The 20897-nt window shown below is 33.2% G+C and overlaps 1 protein-coding gene across 25 annotated transcripts in view; it reads right to left on the bottom strand.

Moving 5' to 3' along the window:
• CaMKII (Calcium/calmodulin-dependent protein kinase II) overlaps positions 1-20897 on the bottom strand; it is a 116744-nt gene that overhangs the window by 45171 nt on the left and 50676 nt on the right. For 17 of the 25 annotated variants that reach the window (XM_089081835.1, XM_089081834.1, XM_011648515.3 and 14 more), the window contains exons 4-10: positions 19136-19190; positions 17524-17662; positions 16916-17018; positions 14369-14547; positions 13999-14121; positions 13475-13558; positions 7962-8022 (exon numbers count right to left, since the gene is read on the bottom strand). In XM_089081835.1, coding sequence (XP_088937961.1) covers positions 7962-8022; positions 13475-13558; positions 13999-14121; positions 14369-14547; positions 16916-17018; positions 17524-17662; positions 19136-19190 — 744 coding nt within the window. The remainder of the gene's footprint in view (positions 1-7961; positions 8023-13474; positions 13559-13998; positions 14122-14368; positions 14548-16915; positions 17019-17523; positions 17663-19135; positions 19191-20897) is intronic. The other 8 variants (XM_011648516.3, XM_089081833.1, XM_089081837.1 and 5 more) reach the window with 1 other exon arrangement.

Below are 20897 nucleotides of genomic sequence, written 5' to 3' on the forward strand. Positions count from 1 at the left end.
ACAAAAAAATAAAATTCCATAATAAGTATTTTAATTTTAAAGAATTCAACACTATTGCATAACTATTATGTTATTCAACAATTATTATACGTAGAAAACAGAAAGTATCTAAAAACAGAAGTAGTTCTTCTACTTTTATGCATTTAAAAAATTTTAATTTTAAAGTTTTAATTAAATTTCTGAAATTGATCGATACATCATTTTTCTCAAGATTTTCTTATCGAAATCAAATAGAAACCCTCACGAATCGATCGTCCTTCAAGATCCAATACCGTCGACTGTATCGTGTGTAACGTCTCGTGTATACGCGACATATCGTTCATCACTCGAGTCCTATTCTATTATCGCATCGAGTATAAACGCCGAAAAAAATTGTCGCAAGAATAAAGCGCATCCATTTTGCACCTCCGACCCACTTCGCACGCTGCAGCTTATTTTCGTCAAAAAAAAAATCAGTCGTAGATAGTAAATAGAGGTAGAGATAGAAAATGAGATAGATAGATAGATAGATAGATAGATAGATAGACAGATAGATAGAGAGAGAGAGATTTATTCATCGGTGCTAATTGCTCGCAATCTCTCAAGAGAGGGCATGGACAGGGCTCTAATTCGGGAATTCATAGATTCATAGATTTCTGGAAAAACTTCGGAGTCCTACGCGTGGTTTGGGACTTATAAATCTATACATAATTGTATACCGCGATCGCGCGCGATAGAAATACACACGGCCAGAAATATATAAATTTACACGCCCAAAATTCACGGCTGCGAAAAGTGCGACATAATTCTTAATTTAAACGTCCCGCAGTTTCGGAAAATACTTTATAAACTGAACCAGCGTGAAACTCGCATTGCGATTTCATCAGTAAATATACGTTAAAAGCTTGCCGCTTAATTTATTTCGATTAGGATATATCGCGATATATTTCATACGCATTGGTGCACACCATTAAAAAGAAAACGAAACGCTAGGTCAGCTTTGTACTAGATTCTAGATGCTATATTGTCACAATGTCTATGATATATGTCGCAACGATAAATTTACATAAGACTTGCACGCGACTATCTTTAAATGGAAAAATCCCTTATATATCTTGCGGAGTGTTATAAAAATTTATATTTTTTCAATAATAATATTCTTTAATACCTATTCGAAAAAAATGCATTAACCTGCACGTGTACACAGGTAGTTATAGCTATCGCTTGTAAGAGAACGCGAGCAACGAGAACCTATATATAGGATATATGGATGTATAGCAGTCAAAAAATAATGAATGAGTCAGCGATCGAGCGAGCGATGATTATTTGTAAAGAACTTGTACGGCAGATTTGCGATTATGAAATTTCACGTGGAAATTCTTAAATCGATAACGTACGATTTCCGGTAATTATGTCAACGATGTCATTGCTGTTTTATAGAAAGGGAAGAGAGATGCGAGATATCAAAATCAACCGAACCGTATATTTAACATTTTCAAAATTCATTCAATAGCGTAATGAAAATGATGGCGTATTCCTTAACAAGACTGTGATCGTAAATGTTAAACAGAAATGACGGAGCGAATGATTTACTCGATAAATGATTTGCTTATGTATAAAAACATAATAAATTAAGACATAATCGAAATTTCTTGTCGGAAAGCTCCGTGTATGTATCTTGAGAGATATATACATCTAACTTAAAAATAAATCGATCATTTTATTTAGTATTAAATATCGTAATCAACGATGAATTTTATTCCATTCTCTGAAATATTAGTGTTAAATTAGTGTTAATTGTTTATTGATTGTAAAAAAAAAAGAAATCAAGAAAAATATTTTAATTTTATAAATTGCTATCATATATGGTCAGAACGTTTACCTCTTTGTGACAACAAATCAATAAGAATAATGCGGACGATTGATAATTGGCTCAAGAAATCGATGTAATCAAATCGATGTAATCAAATTTTTTATCATCAGTTTCCAGTTGTCCAACTAATTTTGTTCGTAAATGTGACAATTCAGCAAACGTTTTTGATCCCTTCGATTTCGAAAACAAAAAAAATTCTCTTTAAAATCACATCTATTCACGAAAGCGGAAAACTATTCGCGAAATTATGATTAATTTATAATTCGATTAATCTTGAAAAAGAATTTTGTTACATGTCAATCCATATGTTTGTTTAAGATTCACTCGCGCATATTTATGAGATTTATATGGAATTAAATATATACGTGTAGTAACGACGTGTGTGCGATTGATATTCTCTTTTTTTTAATTATATACTCAATCTCCGCGATATCAAAATGGAATCGAAAGTTAAGCCTATTTTCACATCAATTTTTCACGGCCCGCTCAAATTTATTATAGCATGGTATGAAATGTAATATTCTTTTTTCAATACAATATCGAGACTTTAGAGAATTATAATTAATTAATCTTTCACGACCGAGGCTTTCCCTCATGCTTTTTCGCATTTCGAGAGAAGAGCTGTTTCGATCGAGATAAAGTGCGAAAAGCTCAGCTAAACAGACATCGATATTCTTGATATGTATTTCGTCGAGAATTTGTCGCGAAACTCTTAAAGCTGATTTTCACGATAACACAATGTGCCAAAAGCTCAAGGATAATACTCTTCTTCCCTCTAACCATAAGAGCAAAAGATAAATCCAAAATAGGGAATGGAATCGCGTGCCGAGAGGGGAAGCGCGGAAAAGTTCGAAGAGCTTAGAGTTCGAGAGTCGACTCAAGGCGAGGAAATAAATTTAATTAAAGTCAAAGTTCGAGCTTGGGCGACAAGAGAAGCTTTCTCTTACGAAAGAGAAAGAGAGGAAGGTAAAGGGGAGCGGAGGAAGAAAGCTCGGGATGTGGGGACGAAGAGTTAATTGTTTCGTAGTCGGAACAAAGACTCGCGCTGAATATAGAACAAGGTTGGCCGTGTGAAAGAGAACAGCCGTTCGTATGTAAATAAAAAACGATGTCATCTCGCTTGAGAACAATTTTCCGTCACAACGTATAAGGCCGAATATTGGGAAATATCCGATGAAAGCGTGACAAAAAGTTTTTTTAGCGTAAAAATTATATTTCAAAACACGAGATATTTCGATAAAGATATTTAGTTGATCTGTTGTAGTATGTAGATCCTTTTTATATAATACTGAAAATAATTTCAGTTTCAAATCAAAATTAAAAGAGGAATATCTTGCAAGTAGTGTCTATTAGAAATATCTATCGTACGTATATAAAAATAACTGGGTCTAATGAAATGTCAAAGTTCAACTGAGATACCTCGTACATAAAAAATTCCGCGTTTATCCACAATCATAATGTTACAAATTATACAACCTTTGCTTTGAATTGCAATAAAATGGAAAAAAATCCATCATGAATCCTATACTGAATGTTTGAATCCAGCTATCCATTGCGTTATACATATCCACTTTTCCAATAATAAAAATGGACAAATTAATTTTTTTTATTAAGAAATAGAAATTTTATTTTTTAAGTGTAAAAAAAAATATCGCAAAATTTTTCAGTATGTAGTTTTTTATGTACATAGTATATGTATATGTACACTATGTAGATTTTCGATTTAGAACTCTCGATTTGTATATTTGTTCAATCCTGCAACTCACGCGATGAACTATGCAGACTACCCGATACACTGTATACGTGTGAGCGATTTTTAAAATATTATTAAAAAGTACAAAAAAGAGAGAGACATACACACGTAAATATATATACTCTAACACCGATTGTATTAGGATGTAAAACGTACATACGTGTGTTATATAGGTATATGTTACATGTGTATCGAATCTACAAATGCAAGATGCTTAGCTACTTGTCAATCTAAAAAGAGGGAGTTGGAGAGCAAGGGTCGAGGGTCGAGGCATACTCTAAGGACGTTCTCAATTGTTAATATAATTAATATGCACACACACACACCACACACACACACACACACACACACACACACACACACACACACACACACACACACACACGCACGCACGCACGCACGCACGCACGCACGCACGCACGCACGCACGCACGCACGCACGCACGCACGCACGCACGCACGCACGCACACACACACGCACACGTGTATGCGTGTGTGTGTATTGTTATATTAACAATTGCATATTGTAATATTACACATCACGCGCGCGCGCGCGCGCACTCACACACACACACACACACACACACACACACAAATATATATATATAAAATACATATATACATATATAATATGTGTATATATACATATGTAAATATATATACATATACATATACACACGTATATGCTATACGTATATGCTATACTTAACGTCACATATTATCTATCAAACATCTATTATAGATGTGGAACAAATCCGCATGTATTTATGCTAATCGAGCAAGTAACAGCGAGACATGTACATATGCATGTATGCATATATGCAAATATATGCAATGCCTGATAATGACCCATATTCGCACTCGTCTTTTAAAATGATAGCTCCATTTTTAAGAATTGATGCTGCGCAAAATTGCAGCTAGGAATATTGTTTATTTTACTCTCTTTCTTTTGTAATTAATTTATTATTTCTAAATATTTTATTGCTTTTATCCTAATCTACTATTTCTTGCAATACATATATTTTTAATATGTGTGTGCATGTATGCGGGTATATATATATATATATATATATATATATATATATATATATAGTAAAGATATAAATACTATTAAGAAACAATGTTTTATTAGAATATACACACACTTTGCTTTTAATTTTTTCATTCATATGTATTATTATTTATTAATCTTATTTAATATTCTTTTTCTAAAAACAATATAAATTATTTCCAATCTTCAAAAAATGATGGAAATAATCTATATAATATTTCAATATGTCTATATAAATTGGTACTAGATGTATATCTAGTAATAATTAACTTTGCATCTAAAAATCTATTACGTTCCGAATATCAAATACTTAGCACGAATAAGAGTCAAAGGATCAAAAGCGTAATTTGCTCTAAATTTAGGACTGTGCCAATCCATCGACCAAGAGTTTCCAAACTAAAATTTAATGAATTTTCTGTATAAGGAAAAACTAAAATATTAAAATTACGAGAATATTAAATAATTATTACATCCTCTTTATTTAATTTAAAGAAAGATTAAATCATCATCTTTCTATAAATTTGTATGTAACTAGATTTCTCATACATGACATATTAATCAGTAGAACATGAAATTTCAATTATTCATCTAGTTTTTGATCAATCTATGATATGATTGATCTAAAAATAAAATAGAAAATTTTTTCGATATGTACAATAGACTCTTTTTCTCTCTCTTTCTAAAAATTAGAGAGACACGATATTAATTAGAAAGATGAAAAAAGAAAACAAGTTTGGAAACCACTGGCACATCAAAAAGTATGAAAATAATCAGTATCAGACAAAACATACAATTATTTGTAGAAATCTCGCTAGTGGACCGAAACAGTTGAGCTATTTTTCGTTTCGATCTCTCGAAGATTTTTGTTTCACGCGAAATCTTTCCTAGTTAGACATTTTCGAGTTAGACATTCGCATTTGTGGTATCCAATTCTTGAAATTCGTATATTTCCTCTTTTTTCCGTCGTTCGCACAGTAATAAAAGTAATCTTGTATCTTATAATTATACCAATTATGTCTGGCATATGTTGCGTTATTGTACCATCTTAGCAAATTTTGTTAATTTCAGTTCATATCATCTTTTCGTTTCATTTATCTTTTTAATTAAACTTTCTTCATTCCAATCATGTTCAAATTTAACATATAGCATAGAAAAAGAAATCGATAAACGAAAGTTAACGTTGATCATTAGTATCGATATTTGTTGTAAAATGGAACTAATTGATCTATTGATCGTTTTACCTTGTTTTTCGTCAATTTGTAACAGGTCTAAATAGATCCTATGTAACAATCTCGTAATATTCATTGTGATCTGATTATGCGCGATTGCGCCGCGTGATGTGTGCTTTGTGAAATTCGGCTTTTGCAATTACGACACGATCGATTGATGCAATTGTTCCCGTGTATTAACACAATTCTTATGTTCTTCCCCGGAAATCGATAAAAGCCAGTAAAACATTGAGGCAATACGGTGATTACCACTTATTGTCCACTCGAGTGCGTGCTGTAAAGTGTGCATACAAGCTTTGCATCGTCTGCATCAATTTTATCGATAAAAAGTAATAAATTTAAAGCCTTACAAGATCGTAAAGTTGCAATATGTTTTTTCTATCCATAATGTTTTTCTGCAATTATCAAATTCCAAACTAATAATTTCAAAATCCATTTTTGTTGAAAATAATAAAATAAATTTAAATTGTACAACCGTTGATTAATTTCATTTCTCTATATTTTCATAAACTTACAAAACGACTTGTCATAATAAGAAATTTGAAATAAAAGATTTATAAATATAAACGCAATTTATAAATACGTTAATAAACACATTTAGATGGATGCACCAGTTGAATAGTGATTTGAATTTTACCAAACTTTCAAGGATCCTCGAGTGCTACAATAATTCTTGCGATAAATGATGTTCACGATATATTAAACGATCGATTACATATGCCGATCGAAAGGACATTTCGAACGAAGTGCAACATGATTCGATGATTTATCTAGCTTATGCCGAATCATTGTTCGATGACGTGATAACGATGGAAGTTCGATGAAAAAGAAAACTGCTTGAGTCCACTGCGACGACAATTCACGTTACCCAGAATATTCATTTCGCAATATGTCTACGTGGAAATCAAATTTCAATATACTTTTTAATCGCAACATCCGTTTCACTATATTTCAAATGAAATGAAATGAAATGAAACTTGAAAAAAGTCTGTAATTATATATTTTGTTTCGTTTCGTTATTTAACTTTCGTTTAAGTAATTTGAAGAAAATAATAGAGGAACGAAAGGATAAAGATTCAATAATCTGAATCAATTAAATAACGAGACTCGTGCTATATTGCGTACACACACACACACACACACACACACACACGCACGCACACACACACACACACACACACACACACACACACACACACACACACACACACACACACACACACACACATGCACACGCACGCACGCACGCACGCACGCACGCACGCACGCACGCACATGTATGTCACATTATGTGTATTATGTAAACAGATCACAATGTAAATGTTTAATGTAAATGACCAAGTAAACTAGTAAAATTCCTGCGCTCTGGGTAACGTATTACAGTCCTTGCAGGATATGAGGTGCGAGCCATGTGCATCGGCTAAATAAAGTACATGATATAAGTGGGGATGAACATCGTATTATGATAATCAATGTGTCGAGTGAGCGAGGATAAAATACGATTGTCTGTCTAACAAATATTTTATCAGGAAAAGCTAAACGACAAGCTGAACAATGACCTTTGGCTACAATTTTAATGTAATTTTCTAATTCCTCACCTCGCTCCTTCGATCATCTAATGCAAAGGAATGTCAATGAAAAGACTCTACTTTATCTCTGTGCACGAGCAAAGATATAAGATATTGCAGGCGCTCCATTTTGCAATCACTATCGCAAAAGGAAAAATATTAATGAAAAAAGATGTTTCGTTAATCTTCGTAATCATCTTCATATGATATATGGGTGTAAAAAAACAACGAATTTTGCAGAAAGAGAAAAAGATTGTACGACTGCATTATAAAGCACCTGTTAAAAAGAACGGAAAGGCGGATGAGCAGATCTTCTATATGGCAAGAGTGCAAGACGAATAATATACGGCAAAGAGGGAAGAGGAAGATACAGTTTTGTCGAGGTGGATTGTCGAAGGGATATATATTCGTATACGGAAACACGGAGACATAAAATTTAACGGAAGGTAATAAAAGTACTGTCTGTCGTGGTCCGTGTAGAGCGCTGAAGAGGGCCGGAGGTACTTACCCTGTGCATCATACTTACTGGAAAAGTTCCGCGTCGCCAGCATAGTCGTCAATATAGCGCCCTGAAAGCGAAAAGGGAAGACGATTATTGTCAGGCCGTCGCGATCAGACGGAGCGTATATCGCGTAAAAGTGTCGGATGATAATCCTCGACGATAACGTAACGTAAAATTATTTTCTTTTTCCATTTTCCAAAACATAAACTAAAAAAATAATATTAACAAAAAGACATAAAAACTAAAATATATAACATGTAGAAGCAAAATATATTCTCTTTTAAAAGATTAAACTTTTCAAAATTGATAGTAGATAGTATTTTTTCGATTATCGAAAAATCTGATATGGTGAAATTGTAATTTGATTCAATTTTCTTCAATCGTCCATGACGGTTTTCTCTATTGTCGCTATAGAACGTTGGTTATAAAATGTTGATTGGAATCATTTCCGTTGATATATAATATATGTCATCATATATATATATATATATATATATATATATATATATATATATACAGATTATTTAATTGGATTCAATAATCGATTAGTCTGCCGCAAGACGGTACAATAAAATCAAATAAATCGATCACGTGCACGATTATAATGATTTTGAACGTTCGGGGAAAGTCCAAAATGCCACATCATGATGCTTTTAATTACGAGAAATAATTTCCAGGCAAGCGAGTACGCGACTGACAGACGCGACCTTAAGAGTAAGGTCGGATGATTATACAGAATTTCAGGTTGAAGTTTATTCGTAAACTCTCGTCTTTCATCAAGCTCGGTGACATTCGCGGCAAGTTGGGAACATTGTAGTACAAAGTGACAAAATTTCACTATACTCTACGGCAAACAGTTCGAGATGCGTCGCCCAACTTTACGTAATACGACTATCCGTCGCGTCGGACGAGATTCGCAAACGTGCTCGAACGAATATTTGCATCTGTCTATCTTTAAAACATGAAATGATATTTCGTTTTCGTTTACTTCAAATTGCAATTAGATTAGAAGGATTGCTCATTTCCGCTTTCTGACATTTGAATCACGAGACCAGTCTCCAGACGCAAAGTCTTAACAGAAATTTACGTACTTTTTTCTATGGCGAGCACGCGAATCGATTATATAACTACTGTCAAACTTTAAAATAAAGTATTTAGAAGTAATCCTAAAAATTGTTTTTACTGTACAAAGTACAATACAAGTAAATGTATCGTTATCGAAAGTAAAAAAATATCGTATTATCGTAATATACCGTCACCGCTACCGTCACCTAATGCCTAAAACAAACGACTCGCATCGCTAGACATGCGATGATCAATTTGGCTTTGGATGATTAAAATTTCATTACCTCAGGCACGGTCGCCTCTTGTTGTCTGCACAACATGAATTTATTCTTCAGTGCCCACATGTTTCAATCTGCGCATGAGCGAACGAACGAGCGGATGGCGTCATTAAACTTCTTCACTCGGCATTTGCACTTTTATGAGTCGGAGTTTAATCAGTATTCGGCTGGTTGCTTCGACATCGCATTTTTTTTTTACGTGCTTGGCCATCATCTATCTTTAATGCGCGTTTGTCATTACGGCAATGTTAATCAACATATATGATATATGACAGAGCAACAAGATCTCGTAGGTATTTCAAAATTCATCGAGTCTCTAATAATACATAACACATAAAAAATTAAAATAATTTTTTTCCGTGACAGAAAACACAGAAACTACATTATTAATTTTTCCAACTCAGGCACAGGACGAATTATAATATAAATTATAATATAAATTACAATATTTTTTAGTACCAGTCACCAATACGCATTTGCGTGTATACATGAATTTTTCTATAATTAGTGCTTAACTTTAACAAAATAAAATTATTATCGCGCACGCGTTAGAACTGAGAACAAAAAATCAATATGATCGACTTTACTACCACATAAAAAAGATAATTCTGTGTTGTTATTCTTACATGATTATACTGGTTTCACTGGATTGGCAATAAAACGGTTGTTTTCTAATCGATATGAGGCACAAGTGTATTCCGTTATAAAATTAAATTTGTCTTTATTATGCTATAAGTTGTAAAAACTGCACAGCTGTAAACAATAAAATATTGTAATACTATTTATATTAGAGTTATCAGACTTCCAAAGCATTACCGACCGCTCGTTCCTTTCATTATGGAGCAATTGATAATGGAGAAATTTGATAATTAGCTCCCTATAATATTTGATTTTTGCAGAAGCTGCCTCTTGTAAGGAGATACGATCACGGCGGCCGAATAAATATCCGTTAATCAATTTAGATACCAAATTATAATTATGTCATGCAGAAATAGGCTCGATCTTAAGTTTGTCGATTTTGTACGGTCGTTATCGTTAAATGTTATTAAGATAACGTTATCGAATTCATTCGCGAAAGGATCATAGAAGATCTTATTGTTAGAAATCCGCGCCAGTTTCGAGATGTGCCATTCGTTTCAATTCGTTTCAATGCGAGAAAATTCTATATTTAAACATTATGATGGCATCATTTTTCATTAACCTAAGATATCCAGATATCAGTGTCGATTTTAAAGAAAGTTTATGTGATTATGAAACTGCACAGCTTAATTTCTGTACAAGTGTCACATCTAATGTGTTTTTACACACACACACACACACACACACACACACACACACACACACACACACCACACACCACACACGCGCACACACACACACACACACACACACACACACACACACACACACACATTAAAGAAAGGCTTTTCAATATTGATAATATCGCTAAACATTCTTTATTCTTAGTATTCTTCGTATTGTTTTTGTAACAGTCGTAGCTTTTTCTCGCAAAGAGAAAAATTTCATTTCTGATATTAAAAATATTACCGAGTGTTTGCACACCGCATTGTAACCACAAGTGTACAAGTACGATTCAAATATCACGCATATAAACGTCAAGACTTGCGCAAGTTGTTTAATCGCGATTGCAAGCCATTGTTGAACGTTTAATAGCCGTTCATGCATCGTCGCTCGTATCAAATAATGAAATGTTTTCTTTGCGCTTTGTTCGAGCATTGAACGAGTACTATAGAATGTCGTCGTGTGATTATGTCGTCCAATTGCGATCATAAGAATGAAGAAATGGGTCGAAATTACGTATCCAATTCTGCTCGTAACTTATACAAGGACACAATCCTTATAGACCAACATTCCAATTAAATGAGCGTTTGCTTCAATTAAAGGCAGTTTATCATTAAAAAAGTAAATAATATATGTATTCTAATATATGTACTCTTCTCTGTTTAACAAGAATAAATATAAAATATTTTTATTATAATGTATATAATTAAAAGAATAATAATATTAGAATAAGAAATTCTGTTACAAGAAGAAATAAGTTACAATGAGTAGTGACATTTTCTTTCAGAGGTATTAAATATTAAACTCAATCAACAGACATAAGGAAAATCAAGCAACAAGAACTTAACCGTAAACAAAAAAAATACAGTAAAAGTTTTAAGTAATAAAATTAAGTATGAAATATTAATCAATTGAATAAATATTTCACAAAGTCATTAGAATTGCCATATATTCCATATATCGCGATATTCCCTCTACCTAAGAAAACATCTATAAATATCGTCGATCTTTAATTATCGTAACAAAAATAACAGTAATATTATAATAACAGTAATAATATTATTTAAAAAAAATATTATAAATCGCTCTTATACGCTTGTATTCGATAAAATTGAAAAAAATTGAAAGGAGAAATTAAATTTTCACGTGCTTATGCAACGTGCAGTTGCATTTCTTTAGTTCAGTTTTCCAAATTTTCCAAACTTTCACAGTTTCAGTTTCACAGTCAATTAAATCGAAACCCTTGACGCTCTCGCGCACGTGCCTCGAGCTTTCGACGCATTTCGATAACGGCGAACGAACGTTGTCACACACGTGCCTCCGATAAAAAAGCGGCACACTCCAGTCTCGTACACCGCGTCGAGAGTGCGACGATTGCAACGACAAGTGGAGTCGTACTGCTCGATGCGTACCATCGTTTAATCGTCGGTGACTTGTCGAACGACAGTGCCGTAAGAACGGCTCTCTCAGCTAGGGCTCTCACAGGTATCATCCTGGTCCATATCCGCGATCTCTGATCTCGAAATCATTAAGGCCAATCGAAGTTGCGAGAGTTGCTTGTCTCGCAGAGATTAAAAGATTCATCGTAATAACATTTAAAAGTTTTTGACGGTTCTCGGCAATTTTTTCCACCTTTCGGTCATTTTTCCAAATTATTATTCGCAGAATTATTCGCTCGGCTGAAACGGTCGTTTTAATTTTAACGGACGTTTTGAAATATCTACAGCTTCTTTAAGCCATAAAAATAATTAAAAGTTATAATTTATTAATTATTTATTAATGATTTATTAATCAAAAATAAAACTGTATAGATGAGTAAAATTATGTTTATGTATTAGACACGTATATAAAATTTTCTTTACTCGAGGTATATTTGTCACTTAAATAACAAATTTAATAGGATTTCTCGTGAAACATTATCATGTAACATTATGTAAACATTATCATTTCGAGAAAAGATTATACTTTATCCGATTATGTCTCCTGGGAAAGAGGCGAAAAAATCGAATTTATAGTTAGTAGCCTTCGGCTATCATGGCGTATCATGGTGTTCTAATTTTACAGATGTTACTAATGTCCGCTGCACAGCATGGACGCAATCTAGACTGCAACGTGATAAGCGGACATAATGGAATTTGCATTTATAAATGGCTGAAAGCTAATATACGAGATTTTGCGGCCGGTGAAAATGAGAATTTGCACGATTACTGTCATATATATTTTCGTGTGCCTGTCCTAAAATTAGCAGTTGATAATCGCGAGTCAAACAAATTTCGACAAATCTCATAAAAGATTGGCATATCTGTATCCATTATATATTATACCAACTATATATATATATATATATATATATATATATATATATATATATATATTATATTTTTCGAAATAAATTTTTCGCAAATTTCAATTTCCATTCATCTCGTAATTTGGTTCGTTTGAGCCAGATGCAATCTTTTCCAGTATTAATTAAGACGAATTAAAACAACATTTGAAACAGTGAAATTTTGAAATTGCGGAAATTAACAAAAGTTTATTAATCTGATCAGGTATAAAGCGTGTTTCATTTCGTTAAACATTTAAATCGAATCACATAATACGATGTGTTCACGTGATGATGTTACAACTTTTATTTCAAATTTTATATTGCTCCATAGAGCAAATAGATAAAAACAGTTACTATCATCGTGTGATAATTGTCGAAATAACCAAGTCATTCAAATAATCAACTGCGACGGAAAGTTCATGACGGAAAGTTGAGCAAAAACGTCGAGATTATATAATCATGAGAGGGAGTGTGAAATTTGAGGCAAAGATGCTCGGGTAAATGCGCGTTGAATAAACATATATGGAGTAAAACTTTTCGAGACTCACCTTTAACTTGCGCCTTGCATTGAATTTCTTCAAGCAGTCCACAGTCTCTTGTCTGTGCACCACAGATGCAACGCGTTCACGTTGCTGAAACACAAAGCAAACAGGAAACAATATTAGACGTCGCCTCGAGGGAACGGTTCAAGTCAGGTCAGAAATTAAATCTTAGACCTCGCACTTCACTGAGAATAAAAAATTCTATCTTTATGCGAAAAAGAGGCAAGCCACAAAAGCGAGAAAAAACGCTAAACTATAGTAATATCGAATTATATAGTCATCGCGTATATTTAATTAAGATATTAATGTAATAAATTGCAATGTGAGCGTAATCAAGCTTAAAATATGACGTATCGTATATTACGCAGCTTTACAAAGATATTATATATAATATCGCCTAACACGAAATACAATATTTGCACGCAACAAGATTTCCGTGTAGATAATCTAATGCGATACGTTAGATTACTTTAAAAATCATATAAATTTAATTATATTAAATTATGTAAAATTTGACAAGGTAAACTTACGCAGATCCATGGATGCTTGAGTGCCTCGCTAGCAGTGATCCTCTTTCCCGGATTTACCGTCAGCATTTGATTGATAAGATTTTTAGCTTCCGGCGTGACAGTGTCCCATTCTGGACTCGGATACTGGGCAAAGAATAGCATTGACGCGTAGCATAATAATTCCTCACAAGAATAATGAAAAACTACTAAAAATAAGTAGCAAAGTTATCTCAAAGTTATCTCATCTATCGAATGTAGAGAATCTTCTTTTTCACGCAAATTCTTTAATGTCTCTTTTTTTTCTTGCGACAGTTTGCGACAGGCTTGTGACAGTGACAGAACGCATGGAGAAGCCTGGAAAAGGTGTGAAAATAAATGATAAGATACGTACATCGTACGATCCGGCCTTGATCTGTCCGTAAAGCCGATGCTGATCTTCGTCCCAGAAGGGTGGATAACCGACCAGGAGGATGTACAGTATGACACCGCACGCCCATATGTCGACTGGCTTCCCGTACGGTTCCTTCTTCAGCACCTCCGGGCTGAGGTAGCCGGGTGTTCCAGCGAAACCTTTTTATTAATCACTCGGGTTCATTCCCCTCCCAAAAGACATGGCGACCGCCATGGCCGCCGCCGTCGTCGTCGTCGGGAATCGAAGGATCGAAGGGATCGGAGCGTTACGTGCGCGAAATCACGTCCCGGGTATTACGTCACTCATTGCCTAAACTAATTCTCCTTACTCGGAAAGCAAACGCAGCCGTTTTCAAACTTTTATCGCGTTCGATTGTTCGGTTGATTCATTAACAAATTTCGGAAATTTCTTTTTTAGAAAAATTTAATTATAAGATTAAACAAATTGGAATCATATTATAATATTATAATATAATATTATACTGGTAATATACGGATTATCTGCGGCAACGTTTTATCTGTATTTCTCTTTTCTTTTTCCATCGAAAATGTATTTAACAACAATTTGTTTATTAGCTATTGCAATCGTTCGACGTAGCATTACTATGCGATTGTATGATACAAATTATAGAATGTTACGCTGATTTTTATCGTATAACATTGATTATGTTTACTTTTGCGATAAATAATAAATTTATCTCTTAATCCCTATAAGGAATATATTTTTAAAATAAACAATTTTATTAAGAATAATAAAATTTGTGAAATAAATGGCTACGCGAAAAATGTATTTCGGGCAATCACGTGCTGTCGTGTGAGCTCGATTAATTTTTATATCTTTTTTATTTTCGTGCTGGCAATTTTATCACACGGCTCTGCCGTGTGTAATTAATTTTTGATAAGCATACTCTGTATAACCGTTGTATAACCATTATGACCATTGCAACCGGGATTGTAACGCAGTGTTACTTTGGTGCAACAAGAGAACACGCCTGCGCAATTAGATTCGTCTATGGTTATCCTCGAAATACTATGTCAGTAATCGCGTTGGATCTTTCAGCTCGATATACTCATTTCGCCATCCATTTGCCAAAATGTTTTCGTAAACATAGTAAATCTCTCGAAAAACAAACAATACGTGTAATCGTATGGCTGCCGACATGATTACGAGCGTATGGAGAAATATAGCGTAGAAAATTTGCTTGCACAAACTAGCGATATTTTCGTTGAACTGAATTTTTAACTTTTATACGCAGTCATCTGTTATATCATGCATCGTGTTACGTACATATCTGTTATAATTGTTATATTTATAACAAAGCTGACAAAATTGCAAAACAAAATTGTAAAATAAATGTTAATTTTTCAGAAAATAAACATTTCAACAGAGTTAAACTATCCATTGTTGCGTCTTTTTTCCACGCTTTGTATCACCAAAATTATGTAATTTCTATGCGCGAAAGAATCTTTATTAATCTTTTAACGTAGTTTTATCGAAGGCAACGCATATATATATATATATATATATATATATATATATATATATATATATATATATTTTAGCTTCGCATCGAGAAAAAAAATCGATTAGAGAGATAAAAACGAGAACACGTATTCCGAGATACGCAATTGCGTATTAGCATATACGGGGTGCTCCGGAAATTCCAAGTTTACGATTCGCATCGCGGATAAAATACGAGCTGTATGAAACAACGAAATAATTCCGAATCGTAAGAACTTGCGATTTAAAAATAAAACATGTTAAAAACTTTTGTTTCAATGTTAAAACGTAAAAACATTCTTCCTTAATCGAAAGTAAAAAACATTGGATTTCTTTTATAAAATTTATCTTATAAAAAAGAAAAATCTTAAAAAAAAGATGCAATAATACTTTGTTGTTCTAAAATAAGTTTATAGTAGTCTTAATATGTCATTGACATGTTTTGCATTAGGCTAACGCGTGTGTTTCTTATTCTGTAAGAAAATAATGTTATATGATACGAAGGAAATAATAGTTACTACAAGTTGCAATCATATTATAAGGATATTTGATGAATAAAGAATGAAACCACTTTTCCTTTGTAAATTATAATATCGGATATTAGGTTCTCAACTTGAGTCATGATATTTTACGAATCTTATTATTTGCCTGCATTAAAGAAATATAATATAAATATAATACTAGTTCGAACTTGTTCCGAACCGATGTAATATATCATTTTTTTAACTTAATCAATAATCTTTTTCAAATTCACCCGAGAGATTATTCGCTACCAATTTCTATAACGATCTTTATTTAGACGCAAAGAAGAAAATGATCTGAAACATTCGTGTTACTAATCAAGAATTAAACATTAAAGAAAAAAATTTGCGAAACGACATACGCTTTTTTTCTCTTCAAAAAACATCATATCTTCGCAAGAATTGTCAATTGTCATTCAAATCGCTCTGATCATCGGTGTTGAGTCGACGGCAAAAGTCCAAGTTTTGGCGGATTAATTCACCAGAAAAATCGAAGCCAACTTACCATACCATGCCTGTGCTTCACCCTGCACCTCGATCGCCAGACCAAAATCCGCTAATTTCACAGCCGCCCCTTTCGCCTTGCTCGCGAGGAGTAAATTTTCGGGCTGAAACAGAAAATGGCACAGATCCGTCGACATCGTTGAGTGCCCATTAAAATTGAATTCGAATGAGATTTAAACGTTCCGTGTGATTTCATCGACGTTAAAATCACACGACGTTGATGAAAATCACATTCTCGTGCACATTCTTTTGTCAAAACTAATAAAAAAACGCGAAAAACTCTTAAGGTTAAGAAGTTGCTGAACTTTGAAGACTGGCAAATACTAAGAAAATTTTTCAATGGAAAAAGCTTCAATGGAGAACACGAAGCTCGCGAGATAGAAAATACCTCTTTCATCGGTCTTTCACCGTTATTGTCCAGATTTTCCAGAAACATTCCATGGAAATCACGGAAAGTAACCGAAGTTACATTAGACGGAAGTGGAAAAATAGACGGGTGAACGCGAAAGAGGGGGCTCGCTCGCTTTATTTCAACGTCGCGTCGCGTCGCGACCCTAAGCGCGCACAAATGTGCTCTCGACAAACTCGCCCCCCTTTTTCTCTACGTACTTTCAGATCCCGGTGCACAACTCCATTATGGTGGCAGTGGTGAACGCTTTCCAGGATTTGTTGAATACAGTGCGAGGCGTCGGCCTCGCTGTAGAATTCCCGGGCGACGATGTCCTCAAACAGTTCTCCGCCGGTGACTCTGTAAGCGTTTTACGTTTCAATTCCATTTTGCGAGCGCGTCGCGAGATCGCGTGGTAAAGGAATATCGTCAAGTAGCGAGAACGTTTAACCACGCGAAAGAAAAAAAAAAGAGTGAATTTTCAAATGCTTCGCGTAACATAGACGTGCTCTTGCAGTAATGCCTGTGTTCGAGTTAGTCGTGCAAAAAGCTCTTCTAACGTTATGATAACATTATAATAAATAAATAATAAGAGAATCAATCATTAAATGTAGAGATAGCTAACTTATCAATATTATGCAATGTATTTCTATACATTGGAGCCAAAGGACAAATAAAACTCACACATAGAAGATAATACATTTGAAATAATTTCAATTGTTATTGAAATAAAAATTAAAGTATAATGAAAGGACTTATACTACGTAGAACCGATTCGATATTAAAAATTTGACGGATGACAAATAGATTTTTATCGTATCGATAAAAAATCGAGTAAAAAACGAACGTTATTCTTCGATTAAATTTCTCGTGACTCATAAAGTAACAGGTAACAGGGGCGAATTAACAAAATCATATTGTTGCCAAAAAGGAAAATGAGTTTCATTGATACGCGATAAATCAATAATAATAAGTTGACGAATGTAAACGTAACACGGAACGGGTGTCCGTTCTCGCGTGGAAATTAAATTAGACGCGATACTTTCTCGTTTCCGACACGCAGACCGCTGACGATATTAAAACACTGCAGAGATCGGTATCTGCTTGATGCAATTAGAGCTCACGAATTGCCTCGCTGTTGTTCGCCGTTAGGAGTCTGTTAATGAATTCGCGACTAGATGAATGCAATGACGCGAGAATCGCGTCTATTGTCAATTCGATCATATCGAGTACTCCCAATATGATTGCGTGGATCGAGAAATTGAACCATTTTTTGAATAAAGAGATAAATATAGTCTCTCTCTCTCTCTCTCTCTCTCTCTCTCTCTCTCTCTCTCTCTCTCTCTCTCTCTCAATATAGTTAGATATCGAAAAAAAGTTTTTATGACTTCGGTAACTTGAAATTAGTCTGGAATTAGTAAATAGGATAGTTTTGGGATTATAAATAATAATATTACCATATAAATAGAAGACGATAATCGTAACTTTTCAACAATTATGTCAATAAGTAACGTATACTGAATTCTTTCCATTGAACATAAAGTAGGAAGTAGAGATGTGATTTACAATTAACATATTTAATATTAATGTTTAATACTAATTTATAATAATGTATTAATCTAAACAACTGTTAAAAATCATCCGAAAAAATATTAATTATATCTGCCGACAAATGATACATCATCATTATAATCATTCGGGATTTCGATTACTATAATTTTAGCTTCTTTAAAATAATTAATCCAATCTAAAAAGAAAAAAAGAAAAAAAACACGAAAAGCATATAAAAAGATTGAACAGATCTAATCAGTGGTAACAATTCGATATACTTACAGATCAAAGACGAGATAATGGAAATTCTCCTCTTGTATACTGTCATGTAATCTCACTGTAACAGAGAGAATATCAAGACATGAAATTTGTGTAACTTGTGTACTTACTTGTTATAATCGTCGTTTATTTTAAATTATTTCTATATTTTAAAGTATATCTCTAAAATAGAACTAACAACAAAACAAAGCAACAGTGTTACATGAGTATCATTAAAAAATATATCACCTTTTAACATCTGCTTTTTTGATTCCTATTATTTTTCATTTTGTTATATAGCCTTACTCGGTAAAATCAAACAAAATCATTGAGATCTACTTAATAAATAAAATTAATAAAAATATTTTTATATCTCCAATATAATATGATAATTATATATAATTTTATATAGCTTATTCATTTTTATTTTATGCATTTTTTTTATTTTATTTACTTATACTTCGTTCCTCTTTTCTTTTTTATGACACATTTTAATATATTTAGATCTTGCATCAGCCAGTTTTGAATTATACACGTATTATACACATGATCTATGCCGATCAAACTTTCCACGACTGGAATGAAAAAAATTTGTGCCGATCAACATCGCGATCATTAACATCGTGAACTGTGAGACTTTCTCCGTTTAAATTCCGTGAATTTGTCATAAGTTTAACGACAAGTCCTATTCCTAACAAGTTTTGGCGAACGTGAAAACCGGTTCACATGCCGGTAGCATTCAAAATCATTATATCCACAAGATAAAATCATCAAACAAAGACGTGACACCATTGTCAAACAATCGCGTCATTATTTAAACTTTTATAATGCCTTCTTAAAAAAAGATGTCATCAATTATCTCGTCTAACTACCGTGCGATAGATTAACGATCATGCTCAATTTAGCGACTTGTATGTGTCAATTCGATTTAACGATATGACAGAACGCGAGCGAGAACGAGAATATTTATTAGGACGCCTCTCATGAATAAAATGCAATTCAATCGCAAATAATAAAATCGTGCGTCATAATAAAGTCGACAAAGATATATCTATCATAGTTATGTAAAAAGTATCTGCGACTATCGTATTACTTTAAATTATTACTTTAATTTATCGTTGCGCGTCGTTCGTTAAATATATATCTTTCATGAGATAGAGGTGTAATTAATCTTCAATATCTTGTAACGAGTAATTAGTTTAATAATAGTATGACAAGTTAATTATATAAAGTTACGAGTACAGTTTTAAATAGTTATCTACACATAGATATTGGCCAAATCAAGATAAAACAGAAACCGGATGAAATCGTCTGTTTACAAATAATACTTATTACGATCGTGATTTACATCAATACGATAGAATGCTCCTCCGTTTTTCTGATCCGAGAATCAGTTTGTTTCCGCAAATCGAGTTTAATCGGAGTCAAGTAAAGATATCATCGATTCATCACTCGGTCACTCTATTCGTATAATACGTATAAATTCGTATAATAAATTCGTATATAACACATGCTTTTTTTTTGTATCTGTATTATACAAAAATAAGATCCTTTTTCGATTAACAAGCATCGGCTGAAACAACAAAAGAAAGTCTTCTACGATGCTATTCTCTAGTTTATGAAAATGCTAAATGTCGATATCCGGCTTAACAAATACAATTTCTTTTTCTTCTTTTCATACAAAAGTCGCAAAGTTTAAGCAACGCCCACATAATCATTGTACATCTTGTACATAATAATATATGTTAACGAATAAAATTTCAATTCTCCCTATTCCAACAAAATT

Source organism: Pogonomyrmex barbatus, unplaced genomic scaffold (genome assembly GCF_055798465.1).
Source record: "Pogonomyrmex barbatus isolate J1 unplaced genomic scaffold, ASM5579846v1 scaffold5, whole genome shotgun sequence".
In the NCBI taxonomy this organism is placed as follows: domain Eukaryota; kingdom Metazoa; phylum Arthropoda; class Insecta; order Hymenoptera; family Formicidae; genus Pogonomyrmex; species Pogonomyrmex barbatus.